Source organism: Penicillium chermesinum, assembly GCF_028974085.1.
Source record: "Penicillium chermesinum strain IBT 19713 chromosome Unknown utg000002l:1.0-5270490.0:1.0-5274688.0, whole genome shotgun sequence".
In the NCBI taxonomy this organism is placed as follows: Eukaryota; Fungi; Ascomycota; class Eurotiomycetes; order Eurotiales; family Aspergillaceae; genus Penicillium; species Penicillium chermesinum.
The window spans coordinates 1,726,322-1,742,184 of NW_026695312.1; the positions used below are offsets into that span (position 1 = coordinate 1,726,322).

The 15,863-nt window shown below is 50.2% G+C and overlaps 5 protein-coding genes across 5 annotated transcripts; 2 read left to right on the forward strand and 3 right to left on the reverse strand.

Annotated features, from left to right (window-relative positions):
- Positions 1 to 48: 48 nt before the first annotated feature.
- N7468_001461 (proline--tRNA ligase) lies at positions 49 to 2,899 on the reverse strand (the record flags this gene model as incomplete). The annotated part of the gene is made up of 16 exons (XM_058470758.1): positions 49 to 59; positions 115 to 149; positions 202 to 425; positions 482 to 528; positions 581 to 758; positions 815 to 950; positions 1,007 to 1,099; positions 1,153 to 1,408; positions 1,458 to 1,526; positions 1,580 to 1,674; positions 1,731 to 1,793; positions 1,849 to 1,905; positions 1,959 to 1,982; positions 2,051 to 2,132; positions 2,267 to 2,354; positions 2,648 to 2,899. The coding sequence occupies 16 exons, from the start codon at positions 2,897 to 2,899 to the stop codon at positions 49 to 51; spliced, it is 1,710 nt and encodes a 569-aa protein (XP_058333899.1).
- Positions 2,900 to 3,124: 225 nt separating this feature from the next.
- On the forward strand, positions 3,125 to 5,126 carry N7468_001462 (chaperonin-containing T-complex alpha subunit TCP1; the record flags this gene model as incomplete). Its single annotated transcript, XM_058470759.1, has 6 exons — positions 3,125 to 3,167; positions 3,226 to 3,273; positions 3,329 to 3,414; positions 3,481 to 3,585; positions 3,650 to 4,684; positions 4,743 to 5,126. The coding sequence occupies 6 exons, from the start codon at positions 3,125 to 3,127 to the stop codon at positions 5,124 to 5,126; spliced, it is 1,701 nt and encodes a 566-aa protein (XP_058333900.1).
- A 301-nt stretch (positions 5,127 to 5,427) lies between these two features.
- Positions 5,428 to 6,360, reverse strand: N7468_001463 (uncharacterized protein; the record flags this gene model as incomplete). The annotated part of the gene is made up of 1 exon (XM_058470760.1): positions 5,428 to 6,360. One exon carries the CDS (start codon positions 6,358 to 6,360, stop codon positions 5,428 to 5,430), a length of 933 nt encoding a protein of 310 aa, XP_058333901.1.
- A 758-nt stretch (positions 6,361 to 7,118) lies between these two features.
- On the reverse strand, positions 7,119 to 9,415 carry N7468_001464 (WD40 repeat domain-containing protein; the record flags this gene model as incomplete). Its single annotated transcript, XM_058470761.1, has 3 exons — positions 7,119 to 8,524; positions 8,593 to 8,706; positions 8,761 to 9,415. 3 exons carry the CDS (start codon positions 9,413 to 9,415, stop codon positions 7,119 to 7,121), a joined length of 2,175 nt encoding a protein of 724 aa, XP_058333902.1.
- Positions 9,416 to 10,100: 685 nt separating this feature from the next.
- On the forward strand, positions 10,101 to 15,597 carry N7468_001465 (putative rRNA biogenesis protein RRP5; the record flags this gene model as incomplete). Its single annotated transcript, XM_058470762.1, has 4 exons — positions 10,101 to 10,544; positions 10,600 to 14,356; positions 14,415 to 14,983; positions 15,043 to 15,597. 4 exons carry the CDS (start codon positions 10,101 to 10,103, stop codon positions 15,595 to 15,597), a joined length of 5,325 nt encoding a protein of 1,774 aa, XP_058333903.1.
- Between the last annotated feature and the right edge of the window lie 266 nt (positions 15,598 to 15,863).

Genomic DNA, 15,863 nt, shown 5'->3' on the forward strand with positions numbered 1-15,863 from the left:
GGAGAGATGTTATTTCGGTATGAAGTTGGCAATTTACAAATGACCAGCTTAGTAAGAGCCTGTCCGACTTGTTAGTTTCTATTTTAGGATTTAAAGGGGCAAGGCAATACTCACGGCCGAACATGGTCCATTTTTCAGCAGGGCGAGAGCTGAGGCCGTTAGTCAAAACTTTGGTTTTCAATATTACGTGGGGCAGCTTACCACTTGGGGTTAATGCACTTGGCTCCCTGCTCGAGTTGCGAGGGCTGCTCGAAGGGAATGCAAAGAGACTTAGCACCCATGCTGGGAGCTTTGGCATCCTCGGCTTGGCCAGTTTCCTCCTCAGCCTTGCGAGCGCTCATATCCTTGATCTGGTCCTCACACTCCTCGACGAGACAGAATGGAGCGACGATGACGTTCTTCGCGTTAAGGTGGGGAACAAAAGACTGACAAATACTTGTTAGCGAAAGGACCTAAACCCAATAGAATGGTGTCCACAAACCTCCCAGTCGGTGATGACCTTTCGGTGGGCCGTGTACTCGGCGTTCGCTTGTTTCTGTCAGTTTATCGATCCCAGAAGATATTGAAAGGCCTTACTTACCTCGGTTGTAAAGATCTTTCTGGATAGTCTCCAGAAGGGCAGGAACGGCAGTAGCCAGCTCCGGAATGGGAATCGAGCCCTTGCCGTCCTTTCCGAGGATGTCACGACGGGCAGTGGAAACGAAGTTACCGGCCAGTTCTCCGGGCCCAACCTCAAGTCGCAATGGGATACCGCCAAGCTGTAAAAATTACCCGTCAGTCATTTGGTGAATGCAAGCTGTTAGAAAGAACTTACTTCAGCTTGGTTGAACTTCCATCCAGGAGAGTAGCCAGTACGCTTATCGCTCTTAGCACGAACTCCAGCACCCTCAAGGGTGGCAATAATCTCGTCGACGGCAGTGTCTATTTTGGCGCGCTCCTCGTCGGAAGCCCTATTGACAGGGATCAGCAGATATCCAGATGAACGAGAACCTTGTTTAGAACATACTTCGCGGTGAGACCGACTGGAATAACAATAACCTGAGTCTCTGCAACACGGGGAGGCAGAACAAGACCCTTATCATCAGAGTGGGTCATGACCCTAGACTATGTTAGAGATGGTTGTCTGAATCGCTGAGCAGAGCAGAAACCTACATGACACCCAGCGAACGGGTGGAGAGACCCCAGGAGTTTTGCCAGACGTGAAGAGGGGGCTTCTTCTCATCACCCTTGGCAGAAGGATCCTCAACAGTGATGCCGAACATCTTACTAAAGTTCTGGCCCAAGCCGTGAGAAGTAGCACCTTGAATACCACGTCCAGTGGCAGGAATGTAACCCTCAACGGTGGTAGTGTAGGAGCCACCAGCGAACTTCTCCTTCTCGGTCTTCTGGCCCTTAACAACGGGGCAGGCTTAATTTGATTTAGTGAAAATTCTATTGGGTGATCCAGGACGACTTACCCAGCAATTCTTCGTAGACTGCGGCATACCAGTCGAGAATCTGCAGAACTTCCTGGCGAGCCTCGCCCTCTGTGGAAAGGGTATTAGCGAAGCAGATAAGAAAAGTAATTAGAGTAACACACCAGTCAGATGAGCTGTGTGACCTTCCTGCCACAAGAATTCACGAGTACGCAAAAATGGCTGGGGGTTCTTGAACTCCCATCGAACGACAGAGTTCCTATTTCAAGAACCTGTCAGATAAAAAGCGGATTCAATTTTTTCTCAAATACTGACCATTGGTTCAGGCAAAGTGGGAGATCTCGGTGAGAGCGAATCCACTTAGCATAGTATGGATACCTGAGGAAATATTAGATAAGAGGTTGGAAGTCCAAGATAAGCAAAGGGAACATACATAACAGTCTCACTAGTGGGACGGATAGCAATCTTTTTCTCCAGGGGAGTAGACCCACTGGACATGTTGTCAGTGACTGTCTAAAGGGAAGGATCACTAGATACACTCACGCATGTGTGACCCACGCCACTTCTCTGCAGTATAAAGAGAATAAATTAGCTGAGATACGTTGGACATGATGTGCCATTTTGAGGCCACTTACGCAGCAAATCCCTCGATGTGGTCCTTCTCTTTCTGGAGAACGTCCTCTGATACAAAGAGCGGGAATGAGCAGTTGCGGACGCCTTAAAAATTGTCAGTCTGTTCCGATCAAAGAGCTCAAGTAGCATGAAGACTCCTCAGCTCCTGCAAAATTTCCCCGTGGCATGAATGTTTATTTCACATCGAACGCGCGGGGTAATCCTATCACTCGACGTACCAATTGACTTGATTTTCTTGTTGAAGAAATTCTGGATCTCCTCCCAGATGAAGAACGAAGCCGGTTTCAGGATGAAGCAGCCAGAGACCTGCTAAGTTTATTAGCCTTCGTCCCATTTAATGCACTTCTGGTGTAGACTTAAATCGTAGTAGTCAAGCATGTCACCCTTGGTCAAGACTTGCTGATACCATCCAGGGAAACTATTGTTGATAATTAGTTATTGTTTAGATTGGAACGGCGAGTATCCGATTTGTTGCGCAATAAAGAAAAGCACTCAGGGCGGAGAGGGATATCTCACTCTTCGGACTTTCCGACCTATTGTTGCAGTAACCCATTAGCAAATGATAAACGAAATAAATAATCGAACCCAAGCGACTTTACATCAATACCAATGAGCGCAGGACCATCGCTCTTCTTTTTGGAAGGAGCAGCCTTCTTAGGCTCCTGCTTTCCAGCGGCCTTGTTCGCGGCCTTCTTGGCCTTCTCCTCAGCGAGCTTCAGAGCCTTCTGAGCCTTCTTGACGGCATTTTTGCTTTCACCTTCAGGTTCGGCGGGGTTTGCGACGGTGCGATCGGGCAGAGTTTGAGTGGCATCGGCAGCCTTGGTGGGAACTTCAGCTTCTTGGCTAGCCATGGTGAGGTAGATCAAGCGCTCGTCGAGGAAATGCTCTGGGAAGCGAGAACACGAGCAGAATGGACACGAAGCGGAAATTGGAGTTGGAGTATGACTCTTTTACAAAAGTGGGATGTACCACACCGCTCCGGCAGAACTTTTAGTGTCAACGCCGACCAAAACCCCCCGTCGCCCAATCGAAGCTCTGCCATCGCACCTTGCCTTCCTTGTTCATTATCGTTCGCTATGGCAGGCATATTTGAGGCACCGCGGAATGCGGATACTCTTTGTGCGTCCCCCGTCTTGTTGACTTACGCATCCAACCAACTAACTTACACCGCACACAGTCCTCGGGGGACAGAAAATCACCGGAGCCGATGTTCGCGAGCAGAATGGTACGTTCGAAATCTCGCCAGCTCGTCACTCTCTCAAACTAACATTATTTCGTAGTACTTGCTACGCAAGCCATCTCCAATGTTATCAAGAGCTCCTTCGGACCTTCTGGATTGGATAAGATGATGGTTGACGACATAGGGGTATGAAAACACTCGGTTCCCCGCAACGTAATGCAGCAACGTCTAACACCTTTCGTATCTTACCAGGATGTGACCGTGACAAATGATGGAGCTACAATTCTCTCTTTGCTGGACATTGAACACCCTGCCGGCAAGATTCTTGTTGACCTCGCTCAGCAGCAGGACAAGGAGGTTCGCGGTTTGTTCGAAAAAATATATTCAGGCAATTTCGTTGTTGACTTCTCAATTCCTTTAGGTCGGAGACGGTACTACCTCGGTTGTTCTGATCGCCTCAGAGCTCCTGCGACGAGGAAATGAGTTGATGAAGAACCGCATACACCCTACCACGATCATCAACGGATACCGCCTGGCTCTGCGTGAGGCTGTTAAATACATGAACGAGAACGTAGCGACAAAGGTGGAGAACCTCGGCCGAGACAGCTTGATCAACATTGCAAAGACCTCCATGTCTAGTAAGATCATTGGCTCTGACTCGGATTTCTTCGCAAACATGTGTGTGGATGCTATGCTCCAGGTGAAATCGACAAACCAGAGGGGCGAGGTTAAATATCCCGTCAAGGCCGTCAACTTGCTCAAGGCCCACGGAAAGAGCGGTACTGAGTCCGTACTCGTGAACGGCTATGCTCTGAACTGTACCGTTGCCTCTCAGGCCATGAAGACCCGCGTGACAGATGCCAAAATTGCTTGTCTGGATATGAACTTGCAAAAAGAGCGCATGAAGCTGGGCGTGCAGATTACGGTGGATGACCCTGATCAATTGGAGAAGATTCGTGAGCGGGAGGCTGGCATTGTCTTGGAGCGGGTCGAAATGATCCTGAAGTCTGGTGCTAACGTTGTTTTGACTACCAAGGGTATTGATGACATGGTCTTGAAGACCTTCGTTGAGCGCGGCGCTATGGCTGTTCGTCGTTGCAAGAAGGAGGACTTGCGTCGTATCGCCAAGGCCACTGGTGCTACACTCATCAGCACTTTGTCCGATCTGAACGGTGATGAGAAGTTCGAGTCATCCTACCTCGGCCAAGCAGGCGAGGTTAGCCAAGAGCGGATCTCGGATGATGAGTGTATTCTCATCAAGGACACCAAGATCCACACATCGGCCTCCATCATCCTCCGCGGAGCCAACGAGTTCAGTCTGGATGAGATGGAACGCTCCGTTCACGATACCCTTTGTGCCATAAAGCGTACTCTGGAGAGCGGCAGCATTGTTCCCGGTGGCGGTGCCGTTGAGACTGCTCTTCACATTTACTTGGAGGAATTTGCAGTGACTGTGGTATGTACTAGGTGTGGGTTTCGCTGTTTCCAAGTACGTGCTGATGATTGATCTCTAGGGCTCGCGTGAGCAACTTGCAATTGGCGAATTCGCCCAGTCCCTCCTCGTCATCCCCAAGACCCTGGCTGTCAATGCCGCCAAGGATTCATCGGAGTTGGTTGCCCAGCTTCGCGTCCGCCACGCCTTATCACAGCGAGTGCAGGACGGCGATGCGAACGCGGAGGAGAAGGCCATTGCTAAGAGGAAGACCTACCGTAACTACGGTCTGGATTTGATGAAGGGACGGGTTCACGACACTTTGAAAGCCGGTGTTCTCGAGCCAAGCATGAGCAAGGTCAAGCAACTCAAGAGTGCTGTCGAGGCTTGCATTGCCATTATGCGTATCGACACCATGATCAAGCTGGACCCTGAGCAGCCTAAGGATGATGGTCACGGCCACTAGTCTCTGACATGTTTGACTATGATCTCGAAAAGAAAAATAGCAGTAATTGGATGTTACATAGATATGAAATTGCAGTTGATAATGAATTTCACCTGCAACTGCTTATGTACGGAATGCCTTTCGTGGCTATTAACCAAGTATCGCTAATTAAAGTGAACGGGGTTCCACTAAATACTCGCTCAACCTACCTTGGTAACCCGCACTTGATTTACTTGATGCTCCTTACTAGGACACTGTATACCGTTTTCCCTGAATCGAAAGTGACAGTGGGTATTTTCTACGAGATTAATTATGATGCTATTCATATCTCCCCACGCTTCTCGGCCATCAGTCGTCGGTACTCCTCCACGATGTTCCGTCTTTCTGAAGCCAGTTCCTCTCGGCGTCTCAGACTACCCACAGCACTAGGGACATTTGCAACGTCTACCTTGGCTCCTCCACGAACTTTGAAGATTTCTCTGGGCTTAGCCAGCTCTGGTGGAGCCTGGGCAAAGTCGAAAGGATTAGCTTGCCGCTCCTTGTCTCGCTTCTTCAATTTTGCCCATGGATCTGGATCATCATCGCCAGTCGCATCGGCACCCCCAGAGCCCTTCTTCTTTTTAGCGACGGTCCGCTTTTTCTTTGCTTTCGCACCACGCAGCTCCGCCTCCCACTGTTTCAGCAGCTCAAGCTCTTCCTCCATATCAGCAGCCCGCTCATCACGCTCTGCCTCCTCCCGCTCGCGGATCTTGGCTTCCTCTTCTCGCCAGCCAGCCTGTAACCGCCGTAGATGTTTCTCATGCTTCGTCATCTTGTGATCGCGAATCTTAGGCCCGCCATGGGTAGACGACTTGGTCATCGATGAGAGGGGCAACGTGCGGTCTACGCGCGCTGAAAAATCAGACAGCTTCTCTCCCGGCAGGATCTTTGGCATGGCATGCTTGGTTGTCGCAGCGGGGTTTGGCTCGGTCTGTGCGGGTTGAGACTCATCATCTCCGTTCGTCTTGTTGCGCTTGCGCTTTTTATTTTCGCGTTTCTCGCCCGTCTCGAGCCCTGACGGGGCCCGTTTGCCGGTCGTTCGGTATTGCATCAGCCGCTGGAAGGCCTTTGGTGTATCGTCATCCAAAGCGCCCTTGCGTCTGCTAGTAGCCGGACCATTCTGCTTTTTTGTCTCGATTGGCTTCTTGCCGGCTGCCTTTTTGCCGTCTTTAGGTTTGGGCTGTGAGTCGCGGACAGGCAATGGCTTTGCGATCATCGACGGTGGGAGGTCGAAGTGTCTGCAACAGAGATCAGAATAAGTATTGGGTTGGATCGAATTGACCGGAAGGCTGAGAAGACTTACGAATCATCTCTTTCGCGCCTTTTGTGTTTGTGAGGCATCTTGAATTCTGTTTAAGGTGGGAAAATCGGGAGCTCTGGCTGAGCGGAACTTTTTTCTTCAGGATCCTTATCAAGATCTTATCGCAGGGAGAGAGACCGGGGCCAAACCACGAGGTTTGTTGACGGCAGATACTCTTTTTAGAGCCAAGGCAAATACTCACTTTGGAAATCATATATCTTAGCTTCTTCTGGATTAGATTGTTCGTTCTTGCCAGGACGGATATTTGGATGGTTCGGTCTTGCCAATGGAGGTCACCTGATCTTGTATAGCCCGTGCCTTCAGAAGCCCATACACAGGTATTAGCTAGCTTCTCTGGCTACATGTGCGACCTTTTATGATCATCAAAAGTCGTTTATTGAGATTAAACTGAAATTAAATGACTAAACCTCCCTTGAAACGCCCATAGGTATGCTCGCTAATCCAGATGCTCCCAAAGCGCCAAAAATTATGCTTATGAAAAAGAAAAAAAAATTGAGAACCGCAAAGGACGTAGCCCATGATAAGAGAAGGGGACAAGGGGGCTGAGAGAAGGACTGGAACAGAAAGCGGAACAAATCTCCCTCATAACACCAACGTAATGCAATGAGGATCTAGAGAGATCCCACGCAAAAGATCATAATCACCCACATCAATTACTCTTCCTCGTCATCGTACGAATCTTTGGTCGCCGCCCAGCCACATTGCCAACGTCGACCGTCGACTCCACCACAAGTACGGAGCTCACGGGCTTCAGGTCCTTCACGCCAGCATCGGGCACTGTAATCATCGCTAACAGAGATGAGATCCCCATCGACTGTCCACGAGACATCTGTGACTTCCTTGTTATGACCTTCGATCAGAGGTGTTCCAGATTGATAGATGGGAATCGTGTCTTCTAGACGACCTGATAGACCGGTGATAGAGTTGGTACGGCGCAGACCAGAGCGAGTAGTGAAAAGTGATGTGCGGCTAGGGAGTTCGTCTTCAGAGAATGCTTTCACGGTAGATTGAAGGAATCTTTCATCAGTAGGAAAAACGATAGGGCTGTGGTCACTGCTGCCTACCGCGAGCATCTCAGCACGATCAGCGCTGGCCTTGCGCATTGCAAGCTTCACGTAAAATGACGATACTTTCAGACGAGGGTGGCGGAAGCCATATAGGGGACCTAGGCCCTCCTTGTCAGATCCGCCGGAGCGTCGGGGACGCGAGTTATTGAGAGAAAGCTCCGGCGCATGCCCCAGCACGAGGTGAGCGGTGGAGTAAGCATAGACCGTACCGTCTCGGCATAGACTGTAGAGTCTTGAGCCATCGCTGCCGAATGCCATAGAAGTAAGGCCAAATCGTCGATATTTGACATGGCTATCTGGCTCCCGAGTGGTAGATAGTGGAAGAACGGGACGGCCGCGCCGGTTATTGTGGGCCGTTCGCAAATCCCATAACCGAACGGATGCACTGGCCTCAGATGCGGTGACAAACATGTTTTCTTGGCCAGAAGGAAGAAAGGCTAGAGATGTGACGGTAATGTCGGAACGCCCAAAGGACGGGGAGTCGACTTTGTCCATGGAAGGGTTTTGATGCCCGCTATAGACATGGGCCCCATGAATGGTGTTCAGGACGTGCGGGTATGTCATCTTGGGAGGTGCTGCAGTCGAGGCCGTTGGAATTTCAGTATCTGGTTCCAGAGAACACAAAATTTGCGATGCAGGGCGCTCGATGCCTTTGCAGCGAAGGTCCCAAATGTTGACATTGCCATCGCGGCTACATGTTGCGAGCACTTTGTTGTTGGCATTGGGCTGAAATTGAATGCGCTTCACTGATGAAACATGATTCGACAAACAATGGATTGGGCGCTGAGTCGTCATATCGATGATGAGAGATGTCTGATCGCCAGAGGCAGTGGCGAGAAGCAAGTCATCCGAAGAGAATTCCAGATCCATAATCGAATTCAAGTGTGGGCGGAATTCAAGATAGGCGCTTGAAAAGCCTCGCTCGTCCTCTTTCGAGGAGTCGAGTAATCGAATTCCTCCCTCCTCATCGCCCACCGCCACTAATGAATTTGCTTCTCGTGGTTTAGAATATAGTTCTATGACCATGAGATTCCCGAGATGGGCGGGAGAGCCGACTTACTGTTACATGGTGTATTGCAAAATGGAAGTGCTAAATGTCCGTTCGTCGCATAGCTTGCGCACGAGTGTCGATCCTCCGGTTGTGAGTGGAAGTTCGACGTGAGATCTTGCCAGTCTGTCCGAGCGTTAACACACTTTTCGAGTTTTATGGCATGGGCCCAATACTTACTGGCTCCAGCTGTAGAGCGGACAGTTAGTCTATTGGCGCGAGGGCCTTGCACAGTTCGCATAAACAAAGATCCGGAAGTTTGGAGAGCCTTCGACCGAGTGATAGGTGACGCCGGTCGTGATTTTGGAGGAGATACAGGTATTGGTTCCGCATGTCTACCGCGCGCCAATACATCGATATCCCGAATGCATGCTTTCTGCTCTATGTCATTGCTCACCGGGGAGCGTAAACGAACTTTCTTTAGAGGCGAAGATTGCAAAGGAGAAGCTGCTGACGAGAACGAATGCTTTCTCTTCTTACTAGGAGTCCGAATTAGGTCTTCGGGAAGATTGCTGAAGGGACTTTTCGAGCGGCCGTCTTTAGACCTAGTGAATGCTGGTCCGAGGCGGTTGACAGCTGGAGAGCTCAAGGCCCGTAAAGCCTGGCGGCTTGACCGGCCACCACTACCATTATGAGAGCTGTCCAGCAGCGAGCGTGGGGTAAAGAACCGCTTGAAAGACCGAGGCGTGACCGTGGGGGGTTTTCGAAGCTTTCGTCCGCTCCCAACATCGGAAGCCACAGATGGCGGGGAAGACGGGATCAGAGGGTGGACATCCCGTTGAGGGAGGATGGGCTCCGATTGAGGAACTTCAGGAAGTCCAAGCCCCCGATCCATGGTGCATTGAAGTCAAAGCAAACACAACAGGAGCAGAATACATGGGGTGAAGAGATTTGGCCCAAGGGGGTAAGATGGGGAACGAAGCGGGTCGTGTTGCGCGCAACGGACGTGACGCGATGCGTGTGGGCATTTGGACACCTTAAGGGCCCCAAGGCTCCTGCACCCTTGTTTTATGCCTTACTATTCATGCTTGGATACAAATAGCAATGTGATGGTTCTTGACTTTTGCATTCTTTCTTCCATCTGATCTTTGGCTTTTTTTTTTTTTTTTCTTTTCGCTACTTTTCATAGTGGATGGTTGACAATTGTCAAGACACAAATGCCTGGACAAACTTGTACGAGGCGTACCATTACGCGCCCCTCGTAATTACGCTGAATGATGCCTAGCATGCGAAATACAGCAGACGAGATAGTTACATCTCGAAGCTAGCAGAGGAGAGAAATTCTCCATAGCATTTATCATCTGAAAATTTTGCTTCTTCTCAATGTTCTGATGTGTTGATCTTCGATACCTCTATGCGTACTCGAAGTGGCTTTACCGCACTTTGCAAAGGCGGTCCCGCTCCCCTCACCGCCCAGGTTTCTGCCATCGAATTTCGGGATTTTCATTTTTTTTTTCTACGTCTTTTCCTTTGCGATACGATTATTTTTAACCGTGCTACTCCCGGTCTCCCCCCACGCAATGGCGCCAATCAAGCGCAAGGGGAATGTCCCGGAAGAAACGGCTGCTCGTCAGCCCCAAAAGCGCGCCAAAGTTGGTGCTGAAGAACGCAAAAAAGACCAGAAGCCTAAGGATACCGCCCCGAAGACTTCGGAGCTTTCTTTGCTAAGAGAAGAGGAGCCGTCTTTTCCTCGTGGAGGAGGAAGTGTTTTGACTGCTCTGGAGCGCAAGAAGATCAACATCCAAGCTACTCAAGATGTTTTATTCGAACAAAAGGGCCCCAAAAAGACACCTCGCGAACTAAACGACGACGATGACGATGAGGAGGAAGAATTCGACGCCGTGGACGAAGAGACTGCGGCTCCAGCAAAAAAGTCAAAGAAGAAGGGCAAAAAGAACAAGAAGTCTGGAGAGAGTGAAAAGTCTGAAAAGGCGGCTGTTCGTATTGAGCCTCTCAATTTTAAGGTATGATCAAATTGCAGATATGCATTTCCTCAACCAGCTAGCTGACTCTCTCAAGCGCATTGTACCTGGATCAATGATTCTGGGCCAGGTATCAAAAATCAACACACACAACGTCGCGCTATCTTTGCCAAATAACTTGACTGGCTACGTCTCCCTCACATCCATTTCGAAAACCCTCGACGACAAAATTGAGAAACTTCTTAATGAAGAGGAAGACCAGGAAGGCGAAGAAAGTGAAGATGAGGAATCTATTGATCTGAAGGACTATTTCTATTTGGGCCAATACCTCCGTGCCTATGTTGTTTCTACAGGCACTGATGGCACCGAAGTCGGTGGTCGCAGCAAGAAGCGCATTGAGCTCGCAGTCGACCCTAGACAGGCAAACAGTGGTCTTACTAAATCCGACCTGGTAGTTGAATCAGCTGTCCAAGCCTCAGTTGTTAGCGTTGAAGATCATGGTCTCGTTATGGATCTTGGTATCGAAGGTTCTGACCTGAAGGGTTTCATGTCGTCCAAAGAGATTGATCCTCGTGTGGAACACTCTACTATCAAGGAAGGTTCTGTCTTCATGTGTATTGTCACTGGTCAGAACTCAGCTGGTAACGTCGTCAAACTCTCTACCAAACTGCGATCAGCTGCCTCTATCAAACAACATTACCTTAGCGCCGCCCCTACAATTGGTTCATTCCTTCCGGGTGTTGCAGCTGAGATCTTGTTGACTGAGGTTACCGAGACCGGCATGATGGGCAAAATCATGGGAATGCTTGACGCTACCGTTGACTTGGTTCAATCTGGAGCCAATGACGGCAAACTCGACCTGGTGCGAAAATACAAGGTTGGAGCCAAGATTAAGGGTCGTATTGTCTCAACTTTTCCTTCTGCGGAGCCATTCAAAGTGGGATTCTCTCTGTTGGACCATGTGCTCAAACTCGCATCCGATGCCCAAGGCCTCGGTTCATCTGAGGAGACTCCTGCTATTTCCGCTATCATCCCAGAAGCCAAGATCATCAAGGTCGATCCTGCTCTGGGTGTCTATGTTCAGATTGGTGAAACTAAACATCTTGGATTCGTTCATATCTCGAAGCTCTCCGATGGCAAAGTTGAATCCATCTCTTCTGAGATCGGTCCATTCAAGGTTGGCGCTTCGCACGAGGCCCGAATCATTGGATACAGCGCTCTTGATAATCTGTACCTACTCTCCTTCGAGAAGACTATTCTTGAGCAGCCGTTCCTTCGCCTTGAAGATGTTACTGTTGGAGCTATTGTGAAGGGAAAGATCGAAAAGCTTCTGATCAAGTCTACTGGCATTGATGGCTTGATTGTCAGTCTCGCAGATGGCATTTCTGGTCTAGTACCGTCGATGCACTTCGCGGACACCCAGCTTCAATTTCCCGAGAAAAAGTTCCGTGAAGGACTCAAGGTTTCCGCCAGAATCTTGTCTGTTGACCTCGAGAAGCGACAGATTCGGTTGTCCTTGAAGAAGAGTCTACTGAACAGCGAAGCCCCGGTATGGGACGACTACAAAAAGATCAGCGCCGGGTCCCAATCACCTGGCACTATTGTCAGCTTGCAGACCCACGGTGCTGTCGTCCAATTCTATGGCACTGTCCGTGGATTCCTCCCTGTGTCCGAAATGAGTGAGGCCTACATTAAGGATCCCGCTCAGCACTTCAGACTCGGCCAGGTCGTGAATGTGCATGCTCTGAGTGTTGATGCGGCCCAAGGAAGACTTGCTGTTTCTTGCAAGGACCCGTCAACCTTCACCGAGCAATACCGCAAAGCCTTCGAAAACATCCACCCCGGCTTACTTATTGCTGGAACCGTCTTCGAGAAATCCAACGATGATGCACTTTTGAAACTCGATGAATCCGGCCTCGTGGCACGTCTAGATGTCTCTCATGTCATTGATGGATCTCCATCGAAGCAAAGCTCTACTCTATCAAAGATCCGAGTCGGCCAGAAGCTGAATGACCTTCTGGTTCTCGATATCCAACGTGCGCACCGTCTGATTCGTGTTTCTGGGCGCGCCAGCCTGAAGAAGGCTGCTAAGGACGGATCTATGCCTAGCAAGTTCACCGACATTGAAGAAGGGTCTAAGATCACTGGTTTCGTCCGCAACATCACTCCCGAGGGTCTGTTTGTTGAGGTCCTGGGTGGTTTGACTGGATTCCTACCTAAGCGTTTGATTGAAGATGCCAACCTCACGCAGCCGCAATTCGGAACATCGAAGGGGCAGACGATGACAGTTACCGTCCAAGACGTTGACACTGATCTCCAGCGATTCACTCTGTCTCAAAAGGCTTCTGGAAAGTCTAAGCCTGAAACTAAGACCAAGACACCTGTGTCAAATGACACTCTCAGCAACCCAGTTGACGACAGCATCAAATCAATCGCTGATTTGACCTTCGGACGAATTGTCAAGTGCAAGGTTGCTTCTGTCAAGTCCACCCAACTTAATGTGGTCTTGGCCGATAACATCCAAAGGCGCATTGATGTCTCTGAGATCTTCGACAAATGGGATGAACTCAAGGACCGTAAGCAGCCATTACGATTCTTCCGTGCTAAGCAAGAGCTGTCAGCCCGCATTCTCGGTGTCCATGACGCTCGCAATCACAAGTTTCTGCCAATTTCCCACCGAAGCGGCAAGTACCAGGTCTTCGAGCTTTCTCTCAAGCCCAGCTTCATCAAGGCCGCTGAGCCTCAGCCTCTAGACATGGAACATGTCAAGGTCGGCTCGTCCTGGATGGGCTTCGTCAACAACATCGCCGACAGTTGTCTCTGGATCAACCTCTCCCCCAATGTACGAGGAAGACTGCGTTTCATGGATGCATCGGACGATCTTTCTCTCCTGACTGATGTTGAGAAGAACTTCCCCATTGGATCTGCCTTGAAGGTCCAAGTTACCGCTGTCGATGCGAGCAAGGGCCACCTGGACCTCACCGCTAAGCAGGGCTATGACAAGCTTGCATTTGGAGACGTCTCAGTTGGCATGATTCTCCCTGGACGTGTGACCAAGGTGACCGACAAGCAAGTCATCATGCAGCTTGGAGAAGCTCTTGTGGGTGCTGTCAACCTGATTGACCTTGCCGACGATTACTCCAAGGCAAACCCAGCAGCCTACAGCAAGAATGAGGTGCTTCGTGCCTATGTCGTCGGCGTTGACAAGTCGAACAAGCGAATTCATCTCTCGCTTCGTCCTTCAAAGGTCATGAGCTCCTCGCTTCCCGTGCAAGATCGCGAAATCGCCTCTATCAAGGATCTCAAGAAGGGAGACATTGTCCGAGGATTTATCAAGCGTGTGGACGACAAGGGCCTTTTCGTGACAGTCGGGCATGATGTGACTGCCTACGCCCGAGTTTCGGACCTTTCTGATTCCTACCTGAAAGAATGGAAGGACGGTTTCCAAGCGGGCCAGCTTGTTAAGGGCCGTGTCACCTTGGTGGATGCAGAGAACAATAAGCTTCAGATCAGTTTGAAGGAATCTGCTTTAGACCCCAACTACAAGGCCCCCGTCACTCTTCGTGAGCTCAAGCAAGGCGACATTGTGACTGGTAAGGTTCGCAAGGTCGAAGAATTCGGTGCATTCATTGTCGTGGACGGATCCGCCAATGTGAGTGGTCTTTGCCACCGTAGTGAGATGGCCGACAAGCGTGTTGAGGATGCTCGCACCCTGTATGACGAGGGTGATGCCGTAAAGGCGAAGATCATCAAGATCGACCACGAGCAGGGCAAGATCTCTTTCTCTCTCAAGGCTTCCCACTTCCAAGATGAGGACGAGGAAGACAGTGATGAAGAGATGGGCGAGGCTGCCGGTGGTGTCGATTTAGAAGGCGATAGCGACGGGGGAAGACTCGGACATCTCTATGGGAGGTATCGATGTGGAAGAGGACGATGAAGACGACAATGAAGATGATACTGATGACGACGGCGTCGCTATATCCGGTACCAAGCCCTCTAAGGAGGGTGGTCTCGGTGCCAGCGGGTTCGACTGGAGTGGTAATGTGCAAAATGACGAAGATGTCGACATGGCCTCCGAAGATGAAGAAAAGACCCAGAGGAAGAAGAACCGCAAGCCGCAGATCCAGGAAGATCGGACTGGTGATCTAGATGCCAACGGTCCTCAAACCGTGGCTGATTATGAGCGTTTGCTGCTGGGTGAGCCAGACTCTTCATTGCTGTGGCTGCAGTACATGGCATTCCAGCTGGAGCTCGGTGAGGTTGAGAAGGCACGCGCTATCGCGGAGCGGGCTCTGCGTACCATTGCCATGGGACAAGACGCTGAGAAGCTCAACATTTGGGTGGCATTATTGAATTTGGAAAACACCTACGGCGACGACGACAGCTTGGAAGAAGTCTTCAAGCGCGCCTGTCAATTCAACGATACTCAAGAAATCTACGACCGGATGATTAGTATCTATATTCAGTCTGGCAAGAACGAGGTAAGAAGTTACAGTAACTGGCGGAAAGGGAAACTCTTAGAGGCTAATTATTTTTACAGAAAGCGGATGATCTCTTCCGAGAGAACATGAAGAAGAAGATCTCTACTCAGTCGCCGAAGTTTTTCCTCAACTATGCCAGCTTCTTGTTCGATACTTTGGCTGCCCCCGACCGTGCCCGCGGCTTGCTCGCGCGCGCCCTGCAGTCACTGCCCCCGCACACGCACGTTGAGACGACCTCTAAATTCGGCCAGCTAGAGTTCCGCTCCCCCAACGGCGACGTTGAGCGCGGCCGTACCGTGTTTGAAGGCCTTCTTTCATCATTCCCCAAGCGCATTGATCTGTGGAATGTGCTCATTGATCTCGAGATCAAGGTTGGCGACGCAGAGCAAGTCCGCCGATTGTTCGAGCGGGTTCTTGGTCTGCAGAACAAGAAGGGTGTGATTAGCGTGGATTCCAGCAAGAAGCTCAAGCCTAAAAAGGCATCTTTCCTTTTCAAGAAATGGCTCGCCTTCGAAGAGAAGCTCGCTGCGCAGGATGGCGGCAATGAAAAGATGGTGGAGGAGATCAAGGCACGGGCGGCCGCCTATGTCAAGTCCCTCCAACAGGATTCATAGAGGATTCTCGATTTCGTTATCATAAAGCGACTAACTGAAGAAAAAGAACCGGGTCATATTTTTGTATTCTGGACTCGTGGGTGTTTGGGATCCTAGCATTCGTTGTATATAAAAAGCGCTACCAGCAGATCTGCCATTATTTTCCCGTTTATACCTTCTACACATGATGCGACGGCGACGATCTTCCCATCTAGCCTACGTAGAATTGACTCAAGCCTATCCCATGCCGCGATCTGCGCATGGGACTACTAGTAGGTCTCATGCAC